This window comes from Uloborus diversus, unplaced genomic scaffold (genome assembly GCF_026930045.1).
Source record: "Uloborus diversus isolate 005 unplaced genomic scaffold, Udiv.v.3.1 scaffold_12, whole genome shotgun sequence".
In the NCBI taxonomy this organism is placed as follows: Eukaryota; Metazoa; Arthropoda; class Arachnida; order Araneae; family Uloboridae; genus Uloborus; species Uloborus diversus.
Window position 1 is genome coordinate 11,039,061 of NW_026557876.1, and position 22,496 is coordinate 11,061,556.

At 35.6% G+C, this 22,496-nt stretch overlaps 1 protein-coding gene across 1 annotated transcript in view; it reads left to right on the forward strand.

Moving 5' to 3' along the window:
* Window positions 1-18,670, forward strand: part of LOC129232469 (E3 ubiquitin-protein ligase mib1-like) — a 51,850-nt gene extending 33,180 nt beyond the window's left edge. Inside the window, exons 3-5 of the mRNA XM_054866614.1 lie at window positions 11,583-11,823; window positions 12,594-12,704; window positions 17,601-18,670. Of these exons, the coding sequence (XP_054722589.1) occupies window positions 11,583-11,823; window positions 12,594-12,704; window positions 17,601-18,670 (1,422 nt within the window). The remainder of the gene's footprint in view (window positions 1-11,582; window positions 11,824-12,593; window positions 12,705-17,600) is intronic.
* The last annotated feature ends 3,826 nt before the right edge of the window (window positions 18,671-22,496 follow it).

Consider the following 22,496-nt stretch of genomic DNA (forward strand, 5'->3'; position numbering starts at 1 on the left):
CAGGGGTGATTGTGTTCCGATATTTTACCGAATTTCCGGTATTTTCGGACGTCTTTCCGGTATTTTTATGTCCGAAAATACCGGAATTATGCTTTTTTTTTGTTATGCTTTTATCTCCCTACCTCCGCAATTTTTTAAAATTATATAATACTCATCAAATATACCTGCAAGAGCCTTAAGATGGACACCTATCCCTTGAGATGGACAAATAAATGTCAAGATAATTTGTATAACACCAGCTCAAAAGTAACTTTGTAACCCATTAAAAATTTAATCACATGTACACACAATATTTTGACTCAGAACTATTTAATACTATGGCAAAGATGCACTTTAGTAATAAGGGTCAAAGATTCCCCCCCCCCCCGGTCTCGCTTTGAAACTTTCAGGTATTTTTTGATGAACTCACAATCACCCCTGTATTTGAATTGACCTGAAGAGAGGTGACTGGTATCAAGAGAGTGACGCAGGGCTCCCTTTTAAGTAGGACATAGAATATTGCCTAATGTAGGGGGTCCGGGGGTTTGTCCCCCGGAGGAAATTTTGTAAAATGGATATAAAATTCTGCATTTCGAAGCCTTATAAGGGTTAATTGGATAGACAAAAATCTCTGGAAAAAAAAAGACAAATATATATATTTAAGTTTTATGATTTAAATTTGCGTAAGTTAATACTTTAAAAGAAATGCTATACAGAATTAGAAAATATGTAACATGAGAGTAGCATACTACTTATTAGAACAATTCATAATTTATACACTTGATAAGAAATAAAATTGAAGCACACTTTGCTTAGGAGTTTCAATGACTTGTCTAATTATTTTCAAGGTTTGGTTGGTTAGATTGGGTGTTTTGGCACAAGTGCCCTAGTAGGTTATAATGCGCCAATTCTTTTCAAGGATTTTAGAACATTTAATAATTAAAGACACCTCATTTACACTTTCCAGTCTCTGAAATTGAGTTCTAGATTATACAATTGTACAGTATTATTCAAACTTTGTATAAAAAAAAAAAACAGCTACTTTAAGTTTAAAAGAAAAAAATAAACTATAGAATTCTCTCATTACTATAACCTTGTGTTTAATTATAAGCAGTGCAGAAAACGAAAAGGAATAGAGGTAGTGTATCATTTTTTCCGGGCTAAACAGATTAACAATATGCAGTAGAAGCAAGATAAAAGCAATCAGTGCAAAAGAATTTTGCAAAATACTGCATTTGGGATTAAATAAATAGCAAGATATGAAGCATCTGAGTCACAAAAATTTATTTCAAGTAATATGTTAAAAACGTAAGCACCATGATTTTTACACTTTTGATGCAGGATGTAGCAAGGAGCTGAATTTGACATATTTTGGCATTCCTCCCCCTACCATTTGTTAGAAATTTTAAAATTTCAGGTTTGAAGCCACACGTTTTCCAAATATTCAAGGTTTTCAAGCACTTGAAAATAAAATTAGTTTTTTCAAGCACTTTTCATTTTTTAAGGAACAAATCATGCGAGTTACGGACCCACTTCAAAGCAGTAGCCCGAAGCTATGGCTTATTTATCTTATAGGCAAATCCGGCCCTATATGTAATTCACTCTTACCTGCAGATTTTTGTAATTTTTACGAAAAATCGTCAGTTTTTACGGTTAAAGGATTTTTACAATTTTACCAATCTGAACGTGTGAATTCCAGAAGGTTCTTCAAAATGTTTTGTCTGTAAGAACACAAAATATCTCGTTTTTGAAGCCACGCAAATTGAAAATAAACATTCTGAGAAAGAAAACAAATCATAACGAGTAGATCGTTCTGTTAGCGCACATGGGGGAGGGGGGTTCTCTTTGTTTCAGGTTCTAATTTAATACTTGTCAATTATTATAACAGTTGCAGCTGAATGCATAGCTTGTTTGGCCTATATTTTCATTTATATACTTGCCCAAATGGTTTTCAGTCCAAAATAGTGAATATAGGCATATATTTAGCACCCCAGTGACAGCTGTACTATTTGTATTTAATGTTCATTTTTTTTTCTTTTCTCCCATCAGAAAAGGACATTCGCTATTCTCTTCATTTTCATTGAACTATCCAAAAAAGAAAAAAAATAATGATTTTTTTTTGTTTTAAGATTTTGGAAGATGTGTTCTTACTATTTTAAGTCCTCCCAAAACTGGGGTGCATTGCCCTTCTGTGCCCCCCCCCCCCTCAATAAATCCAAATAATAATCCAAATATAAAAATTCTCCCTTCTAAACAAGTCAAAAAAGAAAAAAAAAAGATTTTTAAAATTTTTTTTGGAAGATGTGTTGTTACTATATAAAGTCCGCCCAAAACTGGGGGGGCATTGCCCCCCTCTGACCCCCCATAAATCCGCCCATGTGAATAACCTAGTCTCATCGGCGCTCTCAGCTTCAATGAGAAGTCATTTGATTTCAACTCTGTTATTCACTATTCCAGAAACTGGGCCGTACACAAGGGGGGTGTCTTAGGGTTCACCTCCCCCCTCGAAAAGTTCGGCTTGACATTTAAATGTTCGTCTATATTTAAAAATTTCCAAAAAAAATAGTGTTCCAAAACTCAAATGTCTTTCATATGTATATTAATTGCATAAAACGCTTTCATAATAGATAACCCGACGACTTGAACATTAGCACAAATAGCGCAAAGCGCTCCGTGTGAAAGTTTTTAAACCCTCCCCGAAATTATTTTCTAGTTAGGGAGTGGTCATTTATTATAGCTAGGGGGGGGCGGAAGCTATCTTGAGGGGTCACGAAAAATCAGGTATGATTTAAGGGTGGGTCATGGAGAAAATATGTTGCTTGAGGGGGGGCCATGAAAATTTAGTTTGAGGGGAGGGGTCATGAAAAATTTTATCCAATTCAAAAGAAAAAAAATTAAGTCCGGGGCATCTTGTCAAGTAGTCAGAACAGTTTGACTCGAATGTGGAGTCAAAACGGAAGCTATTCTGCCTTGAATACGGTAGATTTGTTTACCTGTGTTATAGTACCAGAGTGGTTTTAGTACCACCACCACTAAAAATTTAACAATAGAAATGTTCCACGCAATGTTTTCCAGTATCTTCAACGTCAAAAACTTCATACAGCCTAAGTTTTTTAAGCAGCTTCACTTGTCATTTACAATTACGTCTGCAGATCGCAAACCTTTCTATGCTATGTCACTTATTAACCGCAAGTGGTTGTTGTGAGCTTCACGAGAGCTGCTTTGGGACAGCAAAAGCTAATAGAGAGAAAGATAACGAAAATGTTGGATAGCAAATATCTCAGCAGGAAAAAGGTAATTAACATTAAAGATTGAAATTTTCTGTAAACCTAGAAAGTTGGAAGTAAGGCCCCTAACTGACTTTCGAAATTCTTAATAAATTTCTTCCTAATTGAGTCTAAATACCACAAATGTCCACTACTGACTACTTAATATCAGAATCCGTAATAATTTCTGTGTTGTTATCTGTACATGCTAAAATTAAAACGTAGTTCCATTTCAAAAAGCGATCTCTACAGTCTGACTGATGGCTATCTGCAGTTTTTCCTATTTTGAATTCCATCCGACCAAAAGAGTGGAAGATAAAGTTGAAATTGTGAGTGACTAGCCATTTTTCGTGCTGCAGTTATTTTGAGAGAAGAACAATTTCCCTATTTTTGCTCTGAAATAACTTGGGGGCCACTAGGGTCCCTCCCTTCTTTCTAGACATAAGGTTCAATATTAGCAATTCTATCAGGCCAATTACTAACCAATTAAATATAATCATATTATAAAAATATCCAAAAGTTTCATTACGTTCAGTTGGCTATTTTTTGGTTCATTGAACAACAAACAATGCGAGGGGTCACCACAGGCACCTCTGTCTTTCTAGTGTTAATCACAGCATTTTTTCAGAATTCAACCTTTAAGCGGAGGTTTAAGCCACCCATTTGAGGGCTTATAAACTTTCAAAGCAGTCCAAAAACTTCATTTAACACAAATATTTATTTTCTCCCAAGAACATAAGTAATGTTAAAAACATACCTATTTGCATCCTAATAGTAGACTGAAAAAGAGCATCTACCTTGAAAACAAGTTTGATCCAAGTAACTGTTCGGCTGGTTGAAAGAAAGTCAATGAAACCTAGTAATTCTATTAATTCCCAAGATATGAGTAGCAATTAATTATCCAAACATCCAATTACTACACAGTGCTAAAAAAGCTGAATATATTTAAGTGAGCAACATAGAAAAATGTTTTCATTCTCGTTTTCTTTTTTCCAGGTATGAAGTTCCATGACTCAAAACTTCTTAATATTCTATTATATTGACAACAAAGGGGCCCCCAAAATTAATTTTTACAAAATATCCTAACGTGTGCTGATCAAAAATATTGGATATATACATAAAAACCAAAATATTCGGATATATATCCAAGTATCGGATATTTTCGAAAATATAATGATCTTTTTGGACCCTGATTAGGGGCCCTGATTTCACACATGTGTGCTATTTGTTACGGCATAATGGTGATTTGAGTCTCAATTTATTTTTTATTTCAAGCTTAAACTACATAAAACAGATTAAATAAGATCCCTTCAGCACATTTAGAAAGGCTAGTCTTGTAAGAAACTTCTTTTTCATTTAATTTTATTAATGTGCGTGTTTAACAATGGTTTAAATTGATAAGTGTTAAAACCCAGCCAACCCAGTATTATAGCATCACCTGTAAAAGTAATATTCCCCTAGGGTCATAAGATTCTGGTAGCGCAAGTGTTTAAACACCACTTTTACTCAATTTTTGCAAGCAAGCTGTTTCTTATTACCAATTAAATTTAAACTTCATGTAGTAAATAAGGACATATTGCAATTGATTTATCCAGGGCTTTAAATATTTATTAAAATAGTCAATTTTGTCATTTTATAAATTTAATTTGATAGTTTTGTTTTTAATTACATTAATTATGTGAAATTAATGCATATAGAAGAAACTGTATGCATAAAAGATTTTCTATTCAAAAACTGCTTCTCATGTAGTAAATTGTTAATAATATGTTTTTCGCTAGCCTTTTTGTTTCGGAGAAAATTAATTAATCTATTTAATTTAGATCTTAATAAGAAAGAAAAAGATTTTCATACTGTAAACTATTTTTGTAACAGAGAAAAACAGATAGAAGTAAGAAAAGTTTACTTTGAAACTAAAATACACAAGAAAATAATAATTGAGACATGACAAAAAAAAGCATCTTCTTCCACTCAGCTGCTTTTCTTGGGGAAAAAAAAATCCATTGTGCCCTTTGAGTCCATTTTCTGTCTTTTAGGCTCAGAGGAATTTCGGACGTTTTTCTGCACGTTTGGTTGCTCTAATTTTTTTGGAGTATCTTCGATCACTCCTACGGCGTCTTCTGCAAATATATTTTTTTTTGATTAAGTGCTTTAAAGCATTTAAATGGAATCTTGGGGTTAAGTTTGTTAACTCCTGGATGTCTTTATTTTTAATTTTAATTCCATCCTCGTTCCCCGCATCTCGTAAAGCAATGCTACCTATTGGCCCAGCAATCATCTCGGCCAAGGTCGCAGCGGCTTTTTGGAGCCGAAGTTGGGATTTCTTTTCAGACTTCCTTAGATTTTCTTTTTGTCGCCGCTGTCTCCTTTTTTTTTCTTCAACTTCAGCAGAAAACGATTGAAATTTTTTCTCATTGCGCCGAAATTAGCGTGCACATTTGACTCTCGTTCTTCAGCCCGTTGAAGAATCGACTTTACCGCAGACAACTGCTCATCAAGGAAAGCTAATTCTTTAATTCTCCAAGGCTTTATTACTGTGTGATTGTTGTCAAACAGCTGCGATCTAAACTCTTGACAATTATTCAGTTGCTTTTTCACCTTACTAACAAAGTTAGCAAGGTATGACAAGGTGTTTTCACACCTTTTGACATCCTTCGTGGTAAAGGCAGTCCCATTGCCTTCTTCAGAGCTGTACTTTTTTGCATTGATGGCGAAGCCAGACTTCGGAGCATTCGATTCAAAATCATCTAAAATTGCAGAAAGGTTGTTTGTCTCACTTTTCAATTTCCATCGCAGCTCTCGCTGCGTTAGCACATATTTCTTCAGCTGCTCTGGATGCATTGTCTTTGCTAAATCTGATAATTCATACACTACTTGGTTGTAGAACTGTAGCCTCTCACTCAATTTATGATTCGGGACCTCCAAATATTTCAGGCAGTTTGGCACTGAAAAATTAAGAAAGAAAAAATATTTAGTACCGGGTATTTATGATTCTGCAGTGGACATTTCAATTACAGGTATATTAGTGGAAGGTGTGATATGAAAGTTTAGTGATTATCTGGTTACACTTGCAAAGTAAATTTAAGTTCCATTTTTTAGACTTTTTATTTTGACTTTAATTTTAGAGTTTTATTTTTCACACTTGTACAGATTTTAGATTGTTTTCTGCAGCGTAATTAACATTACTGGGGGGGAGCAAGAGTTATCATAACATGGAATACACCAAATTGGTGAGCACAGTACGGCTTATTAAGGCTCTTGCGCGAAAAAATCCAACACAATCAAACTAGTGAAAACTAATTCTAGTAGCTGAAACACCTGCAGCTATTTCAGCGATTAAACAACTCAATAGTTAATCTTTCTTTAATCCAACACTTTAATGGTTTTTCATAATGATGCCTTGTTTAATTTATTTATTCAGTAGACAATTTTATATTTCAATGGCATGCATTTTAATCTTTTGGTGGAAATGAATTTTTACTTTCAGTGCAATGTATGTAACTTTCAGTGTTATGCTCCTTCAAAGTTTTTATTAAATTAACAATCAGGTCTGTTATTTAGGTGGCTCAGGTAAATTTCATTTCTTGTTTAATTGTTCTTTTTATAAAGAAAAATATCCTGATATTGATCTTTGAAACAAGCGTTTCAGCTGGTTTAGGAGAAAATTCTGAAAACACGCCAAGTGAAACGAGCTATGACAATTTCTTACCATAAAAAACAGTGTCCAAGCTTATATAATCATTTGAAAAATTTCCAATTATCCCAATCTTTTCACTGTTTTACAGTACAAGAAAAACTAACATAACTTCGATTAAATCCTCGGGTTGGTGTCTTTTTTTTTTTGCTGTGACAATATGCTCAGTATGTCATCATGAGGTTTAGTTATACAGTGGGTGCCAGTTCATTGAATAAGACGCTTTAATAAATCAAATCGTCAAAGCAGAACACCATCCAGCTTTATTGAAGTAGCCGCTTTATTGAATCAAAGCCCGTTAGAGCAAACGTGATTCATATAAAAGCAGTCACTGTACAAGACAAGAACGCACTTGGTTGCAGTAGTTTGTTATCGCACTATACCTGTGTTTTGGTTGCTTGTTTGTTTGTTTTTTTTTTTTTTTTTTTTTTGGTTTCATTTCAATTTTGCATGCAACTTACCGTTACTTTTAAAGGCTTATTAATTGTTACACTTAATTTATACATTTATCAAATGGCATATTGCAGAAACATGCATAGTAGTAAGGCCAGGGTTGAAAAAAAAATTTTTGGTCTCGCCAAAATGACACCAACCCAGGGATTATATACTGACAAATAATACAACTATGATGACCAGCAACAGGTTCTGTGCCCAGCTGGGCTGATCGTAGACAATTTCTGGCCCCGAAAATCAAAAGACCTCTTTTAAAGCTATCAACTTCCTTACTCATTACAGGTGAGCTGTTCGAGGTACACAAAACCCTAGTAAAGTAGTAATATTCCTTCAGGTTAGCCAGAGATTTGAATAGCTTAAAACCATGACCCTTTGTCCTGCTTTCCATGCAAAAATTCAACCCATTAACATCATTCATTTTGATAAATGAATAACTGGATCATGTCTCTTCCAACTCTCCCTTTGCTCAAAAGTAATTGTATGAAGTATTTTAAGCCGTTAATCATAACTAATAATAAGCTTTATTTGAAAGCCCAATTACTAAACTTGCAGCTTTTTCGAACTTTCTCCAATTAATAAATATTTTTCTAAAGATAAGGAAACCAAGAGACTGAACAGTATATACTTTATATCATTTATTTCTTTCGAAGTCTTACCAAACTTCTACTGATAAACCACAGCACCCTGTTGGCTTTATTACTACTTCACTGTTGACTAAGTCTTAATTTATTAAAATATCCAGATCAACATTTTCTGCCTAACTAATGACTGAACCCTGTAAATAATAACTTGTACGTTACTTGACATTTACTGTCATACCCCACTTAGTAATATGATCCAAATCCTCAAGCAGCTGATTTATTTGTTCTTCTTTATCTGGGATCCCCGTGAATTTGCTGTCATCAGCAAAACAATTCTAAGTTTCTCGAAATATACTCATGAATCTCTTTCATAAAAATGATAAAAAGGAGAGACCCTAAAACTGATCCATGAGGAACCTAACGAAAAATCTCACCCTAATTAGATTAGATGTAGTAGAATAAGGTTATATTTATATTGCTTTTTATTCACCGTTGCACCTGATGCATCTTGCACAACAGGGAGAGGATTTTTTTGACAGACTTCTCAATGCATGGATGCTGCTAATAAATCTTTTCTCATGGCCGCGTTTATTATTTAATCCAACATCAATTATAATATCATTGATGTCAGTGTCTGTCACCTTTTGCAGCTGATTGAAGTCGTCATACCCACTGTCAATAAATTTTTCATAATAATCTACTAAATTTATCGAAGTCAGCCAGTCAAATATTTGTGTTTTTGACTCATCAGCCATTTTTTTTAATCAAAAATAAAATAAATATAAGAATAAGATAGTAGTAGCAAAATATAAAGCTACCGTTTTGAGATCTGCACTTCAAACAGTGACACTGAGTGACCCACGGTTGCAGTTACATACATATCAATGAACTGTGAGGCTTTGTTAAACGGTTTTAGAGGTATTGCATTAGTAAATATATCGGCTTTGAAAAAATTTAGCTTTAAATGTTTATTTTAAAATTAAACTTTTCCTATAAATTTGGTTTTCTCTTGGGAATCAAATTGCTTTCAAAGCTTGCGTTCGGATATAGCTACCGGTTAACCTATTCGAACGCAGGCAAATTAATCAGTCACATTTGCTTGCGTTCGACGTGCTCAGCCGGTCAACCAATCAACAGCTTAAAATGCTAACCGGTTAGGTAATCAAAAGATAATAGAACGCTGCGGTTTGTAACCAGTTACTCACCGGTCGACCGGTTAGGTTTGTCGAATGCAAGCTTTGTGAATTCGGCAACAGAAACTGAGGTAAATAAACGTGGGCCAGCGACAGATCGCAAAATCCTGTGAGAGATAGACATATACCTCTAAAATTTCTTTAAAAAGCAAATCAAGACCGAAAAAGCGAGAAATGAATTCATTCAAGTAAATGCAGAAATATGCAAAGCCTTAAAATGTCATCTAAGAACGAAGTACGTGCTGAAATTCGAAAACAATGCAGAGTTCAGTTTGCTCCAAACATTATAAGGTCGTTGCAAACTTGCAAATTAAAAGAGAACCTCGATCAGTTACAAAACATCATCAATCGTTCCGAAAAAGAAAAATGGTCGAATAAACAAAGAATTTACCATATTCTCGGATTAAAAGCTATTCTTCAAGTTTTGATGACGGATATGCCCAGTATTGATGGTCTGGCACGGACAAAAACATATTTAAAGTTTGATGATGCATTTAGCATTTTTTAGGATATAATCCTGAAGCAGTTAATGAGAGTTTAAATTGTGAACATGAAAAACAAAGATTTAAAGAACTTTTATGCCACCCAACGTATGGATTATGCATTTATATTGCCACTAACTTTAATCAAGAACAATTCATTGTATTGAGATCAGACGATACTGACTTAGAAGAATTTTTAGAACGATTTTGTACAAAAGAGGTGTCAAAAGCTTCAACGTCAAGGTTAACGAACAGCAATGTAATTTCAATTATGCAATCTTTTGATACAGAGTGGGATAAGAAACTGGCTACTCTTTTAGTTGCAGATAAAAGAACATTAAAAGAGGTAAAAGATTTACAAATTGATGAAAACACCATAGCAATAAAAACAAAAGAAATACTTCATGCTATTTCAAAACGAAGAGAAATAATTGGTGAAGCAGAAGAAAATGTTGAAAATAATTTAAATCGGCGAATCCAAGATCTAGATAAAAACATTGCTGCACAAAAATCTCTGCTTGAAGTCAAAAATAGATTTTGGACACCTGAACAGCTACAAGATATGGAAGAAGATATACTTGTTCTAGAAAAGAGTCAAGCAGAAATGAAAGAAATCCAATGCTGTAAAACGCAGTCTGCGAAAATGAAAAAAAATAGAATGATTAAAAGAATGCATAAGCAATTAATAAAGAAATATCGCATTGGTCTGAGGAAAAAAGGTGCTGGGAGGAAAAGAATGTTAGATGAAGTTGATGAAAATTTTATCTTGCAATGTATAGAAAGCAAATCCACCCCTCATGGAAGGAGACATGATCCTGTGATGTATTTAAATCACAGGGTGAAAAAAAGAGACCTTTTAAAAGTGGCAAATTTTAGTAGAATTAAGAGAGGTTTACCAACAATTAAATCTTCAACTACAGTTTTTAATCGTGCTCGAGCTCAGAACCTGAGAAGTGTACAGGCTAAGGCATCTTGGGCTTGGACTTTTTTGTACTAAAAAACCACCCAAAACCCTAAATAATGATAATGAGTTAACGCATTATCAAAGAGCTTATAAAAGAAATATTATAATTAGTTTATTCAATGACCCAGAGACTGCTAAACTCAACATTCTTGTTAGCGCTGATGATAAAGCCTACTTATGTCCTGGAACGAGTACAGGTTTTTACAGCATACTTAGTCAAAGGACATTTCAACCTGTTGATGAAGAAAAACAAAAAAAGTTGACGAAGTATGACTTTCCTGTCTCTATGGTCAATGTTACTCCAGGAACACACCGTTTTATGAGTAAAAAGATTACTTGCATAAATAATGTCGAAGAATTGAAAACCATTGATGAACAGACAGTTGTTTACGTACGACCAAAATTCTTTGTTGGAAGTACAGGCAGCGTGTGGGCTAGTGAATACATGGATATGCGAAAAGAGTTGCCCCATCTTTTTGAAGTTTTCGATATATTGATGTGTTACTTTCTGCACCCTTTCGAGGTTTTTGTTATCTTGTAAAAGATAAAATTCGCCATTTTCAGTTTATGTTACAGCATTTCAACCTTACTCTAAGTCAGAAAGAAAAAGAATTTACCACAGAAATTATTGAGAATTTTATTCATTACATAAGGATGGCTAATGAACACATCACTTCTAGTGACATTTTATCGAAAGAGAACGAGAAACAAATGATTTTCAATTTACATAAAAGCATTGATCTTCTGATAGAATACATAGAACGACCTGGATTTGAGATAAAAAATGCCTCTGAAATGTGCGATAGTGTTTTACAGAAAATCTGTGAACTTAAGCTCCCCCAAAATAAGTCCCGGCTTATTGAGCTTACAGATGGAGGACCTGGTGTTGGTGTGGGAAGCCATGAAGTTCAGTACCGTATAGCCGAGCGAATTCAAATTTTAAATTTAGATTATTACATTCGTTTACATTTAGCCCCAGGTGATTGTAGTAATGAAGTTGAAAGGGCACAGAGTTATGTTGGAGATGCTATTGCGGATGGTGCAAAACTCGAGTGGGAAAAAACAGAAATTTGATGAAGAAAGTTTAAGCGATCAGACATTGGCTGAAATAGAAGCTAGTGAGTTGAAACGATTAGAATACAATGCCAGAAGTGTTTGCAAAGAAGTTGCTAATCGCATAGAAGGTGCTCCTGGCCCTGGAGGATACTTAAAAGGTTTTGTTTCCAAACAAGCATGTGATCAGTTCTTTCACACTGATAATTTTAAGGAAAAAATAAAGATCTCTCATATTTTAAGGCATTGAAATCTTTTATGGATTTGCATTTCAGGAAAGGAGAGAAATTTTTAGAATTTGTTAAAGAGTCCAGCCTAACAAAATTGGGTTATACTTGTGACTATAGTTTAAAATATCCTTTTGTTGGGCCAAAACTAAGCAGTATACCTGCTCCTGTGCCAGACACATCAAAATTGCCCAGTTTTAAGTATATGGATGTCAGAGTCACACCAACATCTATTAGTGATAGAGTCCGAAGTGTGGATGATTTCCAACCAAGAATACAGTTGAAGAAAGCTTTTGCTTTAGGTCAAGTTGAAGACCAAAATTTTGTGGAAGCTTTTTCAACAAAATTTATTGTTGAAAAACAATTTGTTACCGCCTACCTTGAAAGACTCAAGCATTCTGATTTCCTCCAAAAAAAGAGACATGCTTCAAATGTGCAGCAAAAGGAGGAAGAGAGTAAAAAAGATTATGGAGAGTTTTGTTGGGTGGAACTGTATGAAAATCGCTAGTTAAGACAGCTCCGTGTCGATATTTTAAATAAGTACCTGCATCATCATGGTTTAATTAACTCAATGAAACTTTCAAAAGCCCAAAAAATAAAAATTATAGAGAATCATATAGCTTCCAGTTTGTTTCCCAACGTGCCATTTAAAAATAAAAAAGATACAGAATTCTCAGACTCTGATAATGATGAGTATTCTGCAGAAAGTGACAATGATGAGGTGTTAAAAGTCATTAATGACTCTTCTACTGATGATGATAACAGTGATGGAAGTTTACAAGATTACGGGAAAGAGATCCAAACCCATACTAGAAGTGGGCGATTAGCAGGGACTTGGAAAACATTTAAATTTATATAGTTTAGCATAAGTTAACATATATTTCAGTTATTTTGTATATATGGTTTTTAGTAACCATTGGCACAGAGATTCCTCTTCCCTTTCTTTAAAGTATGTCATGCTTTTTAAAAATCAGAAGTTATGATTCATCTGTTCATTGCATCTAAAAAAATTGCATTACTTTATTTCTTAGTCTTTTTTTTATTCTGCATAACTTTCTGCAAATGTTTAACTCATAATTGTTAATGTTTCTCATATTATTTCGGACTAAAAATTGTATTTAATAAAATTATCATTCATGTCGATTTTAAAATAATCCAAATCTTATTTCAGGATTATTAAAATTGTTTGATGGTGACAATTTGAAATGTTTAATGGTAGACAGCTGAATAGTTTGCAAAAAGCATAGATTTTAGATGTTTATTAAGAAATTTAACTATATTTTATGTACTATTTCATCTATATATAATTTGAAATATAGATGAAAAGTTCAAGTGTTGAAGGTTTTGTTAAAACTAATGTCATATTGAAATGAAAAAAAAAAAAAAAAAAACAAACTAATAACTATAATAGCACCTTAACTTCTGATAATTGAGTTAGTCTTCCCAAAGAAAGTTGCGGGACACTATATAGTGTATTTAGCACCTATGCATTTTATCTTAGTTTGTTGCTTTAAATTTTTGTTTTGTATCCGTTGGATGAAATAGCTCTTAGCTATTTCTTTATATGTACACAGATTTTTTTTTTTTTTTTGTACTGATTTGTATAATGGGAAATAAAATTGATTAATAGTTTTCCGAACGCTGATTTATAAGCTGAAAAAATACATATGCTGCTGTATGCTGATTAAAAAATAAATCTTATAATATAAATGTTGGTGGAGGGGGGGTCATGAAAATATTTAAAATTTCATAGAGGGGCCATAAAAATAAAACAGAATCTTGAAGAGGGGTCACGTAATTTATTCAGTAAATAAATGCTCAGCTTCCGGCACCCCCCTGGCCGTAATAAATGACCACTCCCTTACGGCCCTGTCCAGAATGATGAGTTCATAGCAAGTACGAAACTGCAGTCTCTGGATGTGATAACCGGTCTTGTCGGTATATTGCTTGTAATTTTTCTTGCCTCATGCTAAAAGTTTTACTCATAATTGAAACATTTTATTTTTCGTTTCCAAAATCTAGATAATATAGAGCAAACAATACAGAAAAATATATATCATCAAATTTTGTGTTGCACTCGAAACTAAATCTATTATTTCATAAAAAATATTAAAAAATCAATGTTTGATTTTGATCATCATCATGTGGGTTTATGTAACTTTTTTTTTTTTTTTAAATTCGCTCAGAGGAAGAATTTTTTTGAAAAGTTTCACGCTTGATTAAAATATACAACTATGTAAAATCTATTTTCAGTTTCAATTGTAGATTGAACTATGGTAGTATGGTGCACAGATCAATTGTAGATTGAACTGTGGCTTGAATAGTCCGAAAATTAAGGGTAGCGAATTGAAGATGTTTTGATAGAGTAAAGCATTTTTCAAAAACTTTCCTCAATATAAATTGAATAAAAATTCAAATGAAGTCATACATGCTAAAAGGGCATGAACTTTTTCACCATTAAAAGAATCGTTTTGCAATAATTCTTCCAGTCGTCAAATCACTGTTTTGAAGTTATCGAGAAATGTTTTTATGGTTTTAACTCTTGAAGACCACCTTGTGTCACTCCGAGATTGCACAATTATAGAGTCCCATAAAAGGTATTTGTTGATACGTTTTTTTTTTTTTTTTCCCATTCAGTAATCACATGCATTTTTAAGAAATATTCATGAAAGCATATAATGCATTGAGCAGCTGAAACGTGTTTCTAGCAGAAGAAAGTGATGAACACTTATTAAATAAATATACACTTAAAAAAGGAGGGTAAAAGTAAATGTAAAATATCAAAGAATTTTCTTGTGAAAATCTTGCAGCCACACGACTTTGCACGAGCCTCTCATATTGGACAGACCATCGTTACACTGGGCACACAAGTATGAAATATTTAGCCTATATGAGGAAATGTCTTCTTTAGTTAAAATTAACCATGGTTCTTTCTATCTTCTATGTCTGAAAAGGCCGGAAAATACTTCATGAATTTCTAAGTCGTCATCCAAATAACGAAAAACACTTTCTAGTCTGGGAATCTGTCGAGTTTCATCAAATAGTTACTGAGAACCAGCGAGATTTTTTTTAATGAACATTGATTTCTGACTTACATAAATTGAATTCACCCATTTTCTATCATTCTATTTAAAAAATTTGGGGGTGCGACCGCCCCCTCTTGAACCCTCTATTTGCCGCCCCTGGAGTTATGGGTTAATCCACTGGAGTTTTGGTTTAAACTTAAAACTACCAAAATGTCCCCAAACAGGCAGTCGCTGCTTTCAAATGAACATGGAAGCAAATTTTCACCCCTCATAAAATGACAGGCGACTTTTTAGTGAGGTTAAGTTGGGGGATTATTTTATGCTTCGGAGCAACTGTTGACATAGTTTAATGTTATGGAGCATTAGTTTAAGCTTTAAATTCTTTGCACGGGTATCGCCATGAAGGTGCAGATAGTATGCATATGAAGTGAAAAATTAAGTGCCCGCCGAATCCCCCCCCCCCAATTCAAAAAAAAAACATCGGCTAGCCACGCAACTGGTCAGTTGTGTAACTTCACATTTTCTGTCCCCGGGCTAATCTGATTTTGGGCCCCCTACTAAAAATCGTATTACTGTATATATGAAGTACAATTTTTTTTTATTTTGTTTTCTTTCTTTGTAAATTTTGCGAAATTGAAGTTTTAAGTATGCGATTGTAAGCCATTCTTAAATTGCCTTTTTGCAACTTCGATTTCTGAGGAAAATTTCCAAACCCCCTCATCCCTTCCCCTAACTTCAACCAAAGTGGTCCACAAATGCGTTTATAGGCTGTTATGTAAGATGTAAGGGGAAGTTCGAAGATGAGACTTCCGCAAAACTGTTTTGATATTGAAGTTCCCAAAATGCAATTTTAGATGATCTTTGTTAATTCAATAAGGATTAAGGGTTTGGGGGCTCTCCCCCGGAAATTTTCCGAATTTAAACTCCTGAAACACAATTGTAGGCCACCTTTGATGGCCTGACAATAAGAGATGAGGTTCTTGGCACAGTCCCAGCTTTTCTTTTAAATTAAAGTTTAAAAATATCATTTTTGGGAATTTTTTCGATCTGTTGCCCCGGAATTTTTCAAAATCAAAGTTCCAAAAAAGTAATTTTAAGTAATTTTTGAACATATTAGGAAGAAAGTTTTTCGGACTCTCTTCAGGAATGTTTCCGAAATTGAATTTTAAAAACACAACAGGCTGTCTTTGGTGAATTAAAGGAAATTATTTTAGAGGATCTCTTCCTTCCCACTTTTCTGGCAAAGTCCCTATCTTTTATTTGTTTTGAAGAAAAAAAAAGAGAAAACTTATTAGGTAATATATTAACAATTGCCCGCAAAAGAGTTGAATTTTAAAACAAAGTAGCTATTCCAGTCTTTTCTTTAAATTGTGAGGTCAAAAATTGGTTCGATTTCCCCACCTAATGTCAGGGACACTCTTTACTGAATAGGACAGCCAGGCCATGACCTAGAGTCCCGGCCCTCGGGGGGGACCCCAAATGGCGAAAACTAATTTAGCGAGTGGCAAAAATTGCAACGTATGGCTATAAGAGGGCCCTGAGAAAGTATTTGGCCAACGACCTCTGATATCTTACTCGGGGGCCCCTTGACCAATAGGTTCAGAATCAATATATGCATTTAAAACTAAGTTTGATTTTCGGAAAAAATTAATAAAATTGAATGAAAACAAAGCTCAAACATTTTTAGGCCCCTTGTGACTCCGGGGCCCCCGTTTTGCTGGGTCTTGCGGTATGTGGTCACGACACTGCCACTGGTAGACGGGACGTATTTTCCAGCCCCAGTAACGATCCCCCACCTTTTAGCTCTCATAAGTCGTGAAGGACGAATGTAAACCTAAAGGGGGTATGAGTAGAAAGAGGTGAAGATCTAATGCGTTGAAGTGTTCTTAAAATATTTGGAAAACAGTTCATCAATGCAATTTTCTTAGCATGCGTACTAGGGATGCGCCGGATAGCGATGATACCGGATATCCTGCGCTTTGTCTGCCGGATTCGGATATCCGGCTCTACAGTTGTTTTTAGTAACATTGCATCTTTATTCATTTTTATGAAATGCTGTTTCAGAATAATGAATCAAGCTTTTTCACAAAACATTTCCTCAAAAACAAATTAAATGCATTTTAAAATGATTTTTAAAACCTTTCTACTTTTATGTAGGGTGTATACGAGTAGTTCTGCACATTCAATGAAACACTAAAAGAGAGCCCCAGATTGTATCGTAGGGGACAAACTTTAAACGGAAAATATTTCTGTGTATAAACCCTAGTTTTCACTTATAAATCATTGTTATTGTTGAAACTGAAAATAGGTAATTTAAATCGAATGTTCTCCATGTTTTGTGTTCATGTTTAATTACTAACGTCGTTAAATCATTAATGTTTATGCAAATGTACCTTGTTTCCATTTTTTACTACCTTTGCTTTTGGTGTGGCAACAGAGTGTTGTCCAATGTGTAAAGCTGCCGGTGTTGTGGCGGTCAGGGACTTTTGCTTCATTTTTCTACACAAGCACGTGTGAACCGTAACGATGTTTTTAATCTGCTCTTAATAAATATAGTTTGGTTGAAATCGTGTGCTGTCTCTCATCCTTCAATCCAGTAAAATTTATGATGAAGTAAGAGACCTGCATCAAGTTAAATTGTATGTTTAGATTTGCCAGTTATCTTTCATTTTGGAGGTTTTCTAGTGCAGAGATCACAGATAAGATTCCACGTAAACAGTCTCTCTCTCTCTTCCAGGAGACGCCGGCCGGAGAACGGAGGTGCGCCGGAGACGGACGAGGACGGGCGGACCGCGTTGCATCGTGCAGCAAAGAGCGGAGACGCAGGAAGGATTAGGGCGCTGCTGGACGCAGGATGGAACACGAGGGCGAGGGATGTGAATGGACAGACACCCCTCCACCTGGCTCTGTCGTGTCGAAAGGAGGCCGCGGCAGAGCTGCTTGTGAATGCGGACAGCATCACGGATGTCGTGGATAACAACCAAAGGCGCACCCCTCTGCATTGCGCTGCCGAGAGTGGGTTTGTGAATGTTATGCGTATCTTGCTCGCGGCCGGAGCGGATGCAAGTGTGAAAGACAGACAAGAACGGACGCCCCTCCATCGGGCATTGTACTGGGGAGAGGAGGCCGTGGCGGAGGTGCTGCTGGTGCACGCCCCCGAATGCGGCGGGCCGAACATTTGGGGCAAAACCCCTCTGCACCTAGCTGCGGAAAAAGGTCTCGTGCGAATAGTTCAATTTTTGGTGTCGAGGGGTGCGCGTCTGCAAGCTAAAGATAGAGATGGACACTGTCCCCTGTACTATGCATTGAAGCGGGGACACGAAGGTGTGGCGAGAGTGCTCCTGGCGACGTTAGCCTGGAGGGACATCGAAATACATTGGGAGGAGATGAGGCTCTCGAAGAAGCGTAAGTCGCGTTCGCGTGGCGTCCGGCTGCTCTCCGAGTGCGAGGCCGAGATGAGGGATGCCCGGGTGGAGGGGTCCCGCCTCTCCCTCCGCGACCTCGCCCGCCGACCCCCCTCCCGCCTGGCCCGACGCCTCTCGGAACGGGACCTCCTGACGCGGGACTTCCCGCTCTTCGGCGACCTCCTCCTCGTCCGGCTGGGGGAGGTCCGGGAGAGGAGGGCCCTGGAGGACCGCTTCCTGCGCTGCTTCCCCCTCCTCTGCCGGCCCCTGCCCACCACCTGCACCGACGTCCTCCTCGCGTGCCTGACGAACGACGACCTAAGGCACTTCGCCCGAGCCGCGGAGCTCTAGTTTTGAAGATTCCGTTCGAGTGCCTCCTGATGGGAAAGGGGAAATAAAGGTCACAGGAATTGAAGTTTGCTCGAACTCTATGAACCTCTTGTTTTTGAATGGAGAAAGTGCCCGATATAGTTGACTGAACTTTATCTGCTGTTTTCTGTGAACAAACCCGTTTGTCTTGTCAAGACAATTATTCCGAGACACCTTTCAAATAGCTTTGTACATCATGTGCGAAATGCTCTGTGTGTATCAGTCACGTAATAAAAGGAATATTCAAGCCATTAATAAAATCTCTTTTATTGTACCATATTGGCACGAAAGAAATAGAATGAGCCGAAAATATTAACCCTGCTAAAAAAAACTGGGAATGACGCTCACATGACTCGATGCGTAATCAGGGGATATTTCGATAATTGGGAATCTGGCGCGGCCGTCTCGTTTTTGGGGTAAATATTTTTATTTCAATAAAATACCTCGCGTGCTGGCACTGGAGCTAAAAATGGGCGCCAATGCAGAAAGATCGCCAGATTCCCAAGTATTGAAATCTTCCACGGAATATGCGTACAATTCAACAAAAAAATTGAAAATCGCTTTTTTTGAACTTACGTCGGTCTTGCTCTGAGGTACAGATTTAAAAATACTATTTTTATATTTTGGGGGGGGGGGGGGTATACTTGCAGCTTTTGCAATCGAAGTCTGTTTATTATTGGGCGATGCCTGAAATGACAAAAAAATGAGCTTATAATTTGATGCATAATGTATGTAAACAATGATGTTAAAAAGTATGCATCCATTTAGCCAAAAAGAAAACCGTTTCGGAGCTGCGAAGAATCCATCTCAATGCAAAAAATGTGGGTAAATGGCTATGAAGACTTGACGGCACGGAAGAGAGCGTTTGTCGGGTGTCTTTTCGTCCATAGGCTCGCATTTTTATGCATTGGAAAGCAGTTTCCTTTCACCTCCATACAATGGAACAATGTACGTACATTCACATCTGTGCAATCATTTACATTTTCCAACATTGTTTATGTTTATACTTAGCTCAAATGTTTTTTATTCCTTAATCTATGTCAATTTGAAGATTTACTGTAACAAAAAACATGACATTTCATGTAAAACCTGTGTACGTTTTTTTAAGCTGTAGAAAAAAGAAAAATGCTTCTGTGAGTCATATACTTTTCTCCGTTTAGTTTTGTACTAAAAATCGGAGGGTGCATATAAAAAAGAGCTCTTTTAACATTACTGTGAAACACAAAAACGCTAAATAGAAGAGGTGATTTTTTTTAATGAAACTGAATACACTTTTTTAACTTCGTAGCTTTTGGTTTTGTTTTACAATCAGAAGTAAAAATAAAATAGAAAAAGTAAGGTCTTAAATTTATTTTGAAGAGTGCTATATCCTATGAATTAGGATAAATCTTTGAGGGATCGGCAATTCGTTTTATCTGTGGTCCGGACGCTTGTGAAAACTGTGGGATCCTGTAAAAAAATCATACCTTACAATGTTTTCAAAAATTTGCTCACAAATTGATATTTAATAGCAGTGGTGTTCCCATAGGGGTTCTCCACATACGCTGCATACTCAAACATTTTTTAGACATAGCGTATACCCTCAAGGTTCATAAATTTTCATATTATGACATACACAAATTGTGCGTAATGGATTACTGGAAGTATAGACTCAGAAAAATTGATGGGAACATCACTGATTCCCGTCCTTTCCGCGGAAAGAAACGGTACATTCAGAATAGTTTTGTCAGCAGGTTTTATTCCATAAATACAAATAAAATAAAAATAAGCAATGTTCGTTTCGGTATCAAAAGTAAAGATTTATCGTAGTTATAACACAGAAAATTGAAAATTAATATTATGTGCAAAAAACTGACTATTTGATCTTAATAGGGAAGTTTTCGATTTTTCAATTTTATTTTTATATGATAGAGTAACATGTATGAACATCATAGGTGAAAAATTTTTGTGATACGATAAGTGGTTTTTTTAAATTAATTTTTAAAGTTCAAGCCCTTGTGACGTCAAATGGCATAGGAAGTGACGCCATGCGCTCTTCCGATAGGAGAGAAACGCTAGCGAACCGGTTCCCATGTCACGGGAGAAACCAAAGAACGTGCATTCGACTTCGAAGACGAAACATAAAAGGCTTATCTCCTTGCATTAAACTACTCGCGTTTCTGGAATATGAAACCTCTCATCCTCTCGGAAATATTCGAATATCATCATTCATATTATTTGAGGAAGATTATTTAGATTGTGCTTTAACGAATCCGGCCTCCATAGTGTGTTCAGAAGGATTTTATTGAATTTCTAAAAAATAAAAATATCAGCGCGCTCAAAATGTCCCTAGCGAAAACTAGGGATCTTCAGCGGATAGCTGCCCATTCGCGCCCTGTGACGTAGGTTCGTGACGTTTCAGAAGCGCGCACTTTTGCGAGTGGATTTTTAAAAATTCATTAAAAATCAACAACGGTGTTTTAAAATTCGGCGATGGTGAATTTTTTAGTTTTGAGGGTCAATTAGCAATATCCAATAGCCAAAATATGAACATTTAATAGGTTGCGACTTCAAATTCAAAAATCTGTACTTATTATCTTAAATTTTTCACTTAGTCCCCATATTTGGTCGCTTGCGCGATGGAAGTAGCAAGTAGATGTAAATTTCGAAAAACATCATTGGATGTTTATCTCAATATAAACTATTGAAAGTACCGTTAAATGTGCAATAAATTATGAACTTTTTAAAAGTATTATTTTCAAGAAAAGACAATTTTTTTTTAAATTTTTTGAAAGCATCCTTTAATATGCCAAAGAAAGAAAATATCTGATGATTATCGGCATTGGCCTATGATCAGCGGATGTTGATTTTGTTATTATACATTATGTGGTATGCCGATGGATAGAACAAGTTAATCATACAAGTTAATCAATGAAAAATAGCTTTGTATTTTGCTAAATCAGTTTTGTGTTACATACTAATAAGAAAATAAAAAGAAGTATTGTAAACCAAAAGCGGATGCTAAAAGATAGGCGTGACACGTGACTTCAAAGAAACGCTAAAATAACTTGAAAGTGCTTTGTTTTCAACTAGTAGTTAACGAATTCAAATGGTTTTGAACAAAATGTTTAAAAATCATTTAAATTTTGGGCTTCCTTGCGACAGTAATATTAATATTAATCACTATAAAAACTTTGAATCAAGGCTTCTCTATAGTCCATTTAGCGAGAACTGATAGTGGACGTAAACAAAGCAACGTGACAATTTGCGTTACCGCTGTCTGCTTGGCGCTGGGATGATTGAAAACAGCGCCAATCAGATAAGAGAATGTCCGCGCTTTCAACGCGAACAGCATTGCCAAGCAGGCGAGTAAGTCATGGAAGTAGTAACCTTCTTTGTTTACTTCCTCTATCAGCTCTCGCTGAATTGAGTATAGTGAAGCATGAAATTTACCCACTATGATTGCTGTCTTAGGATTTTTATCTTCATCTACCAATAACTTGTATATTGTGATTGTGAAATATGAATTAGTTTCGCAAACCTTTAATGTTTAAATGGTTCTAATTAAATTAGCACACAAACAAATCCTAGAGGGGAACAAGGATTCATTTTCTCTGCCAAATGCTTTAAGTTTTAGACACGTATATATATTGTATATACACACACACACTGCTCGACATTGAAAATGCAACATCAAGAAGGAGTGGTCAGAAAGTGATGAAATTTGCAAAAAAGACAGAGACAGCAAGGAATAATAATAAATGATCTTAATTTCAAAATGGTAGACAGAATACAGAGCGAGAACGGCGTCGGCTCAGTAGGATGTAGG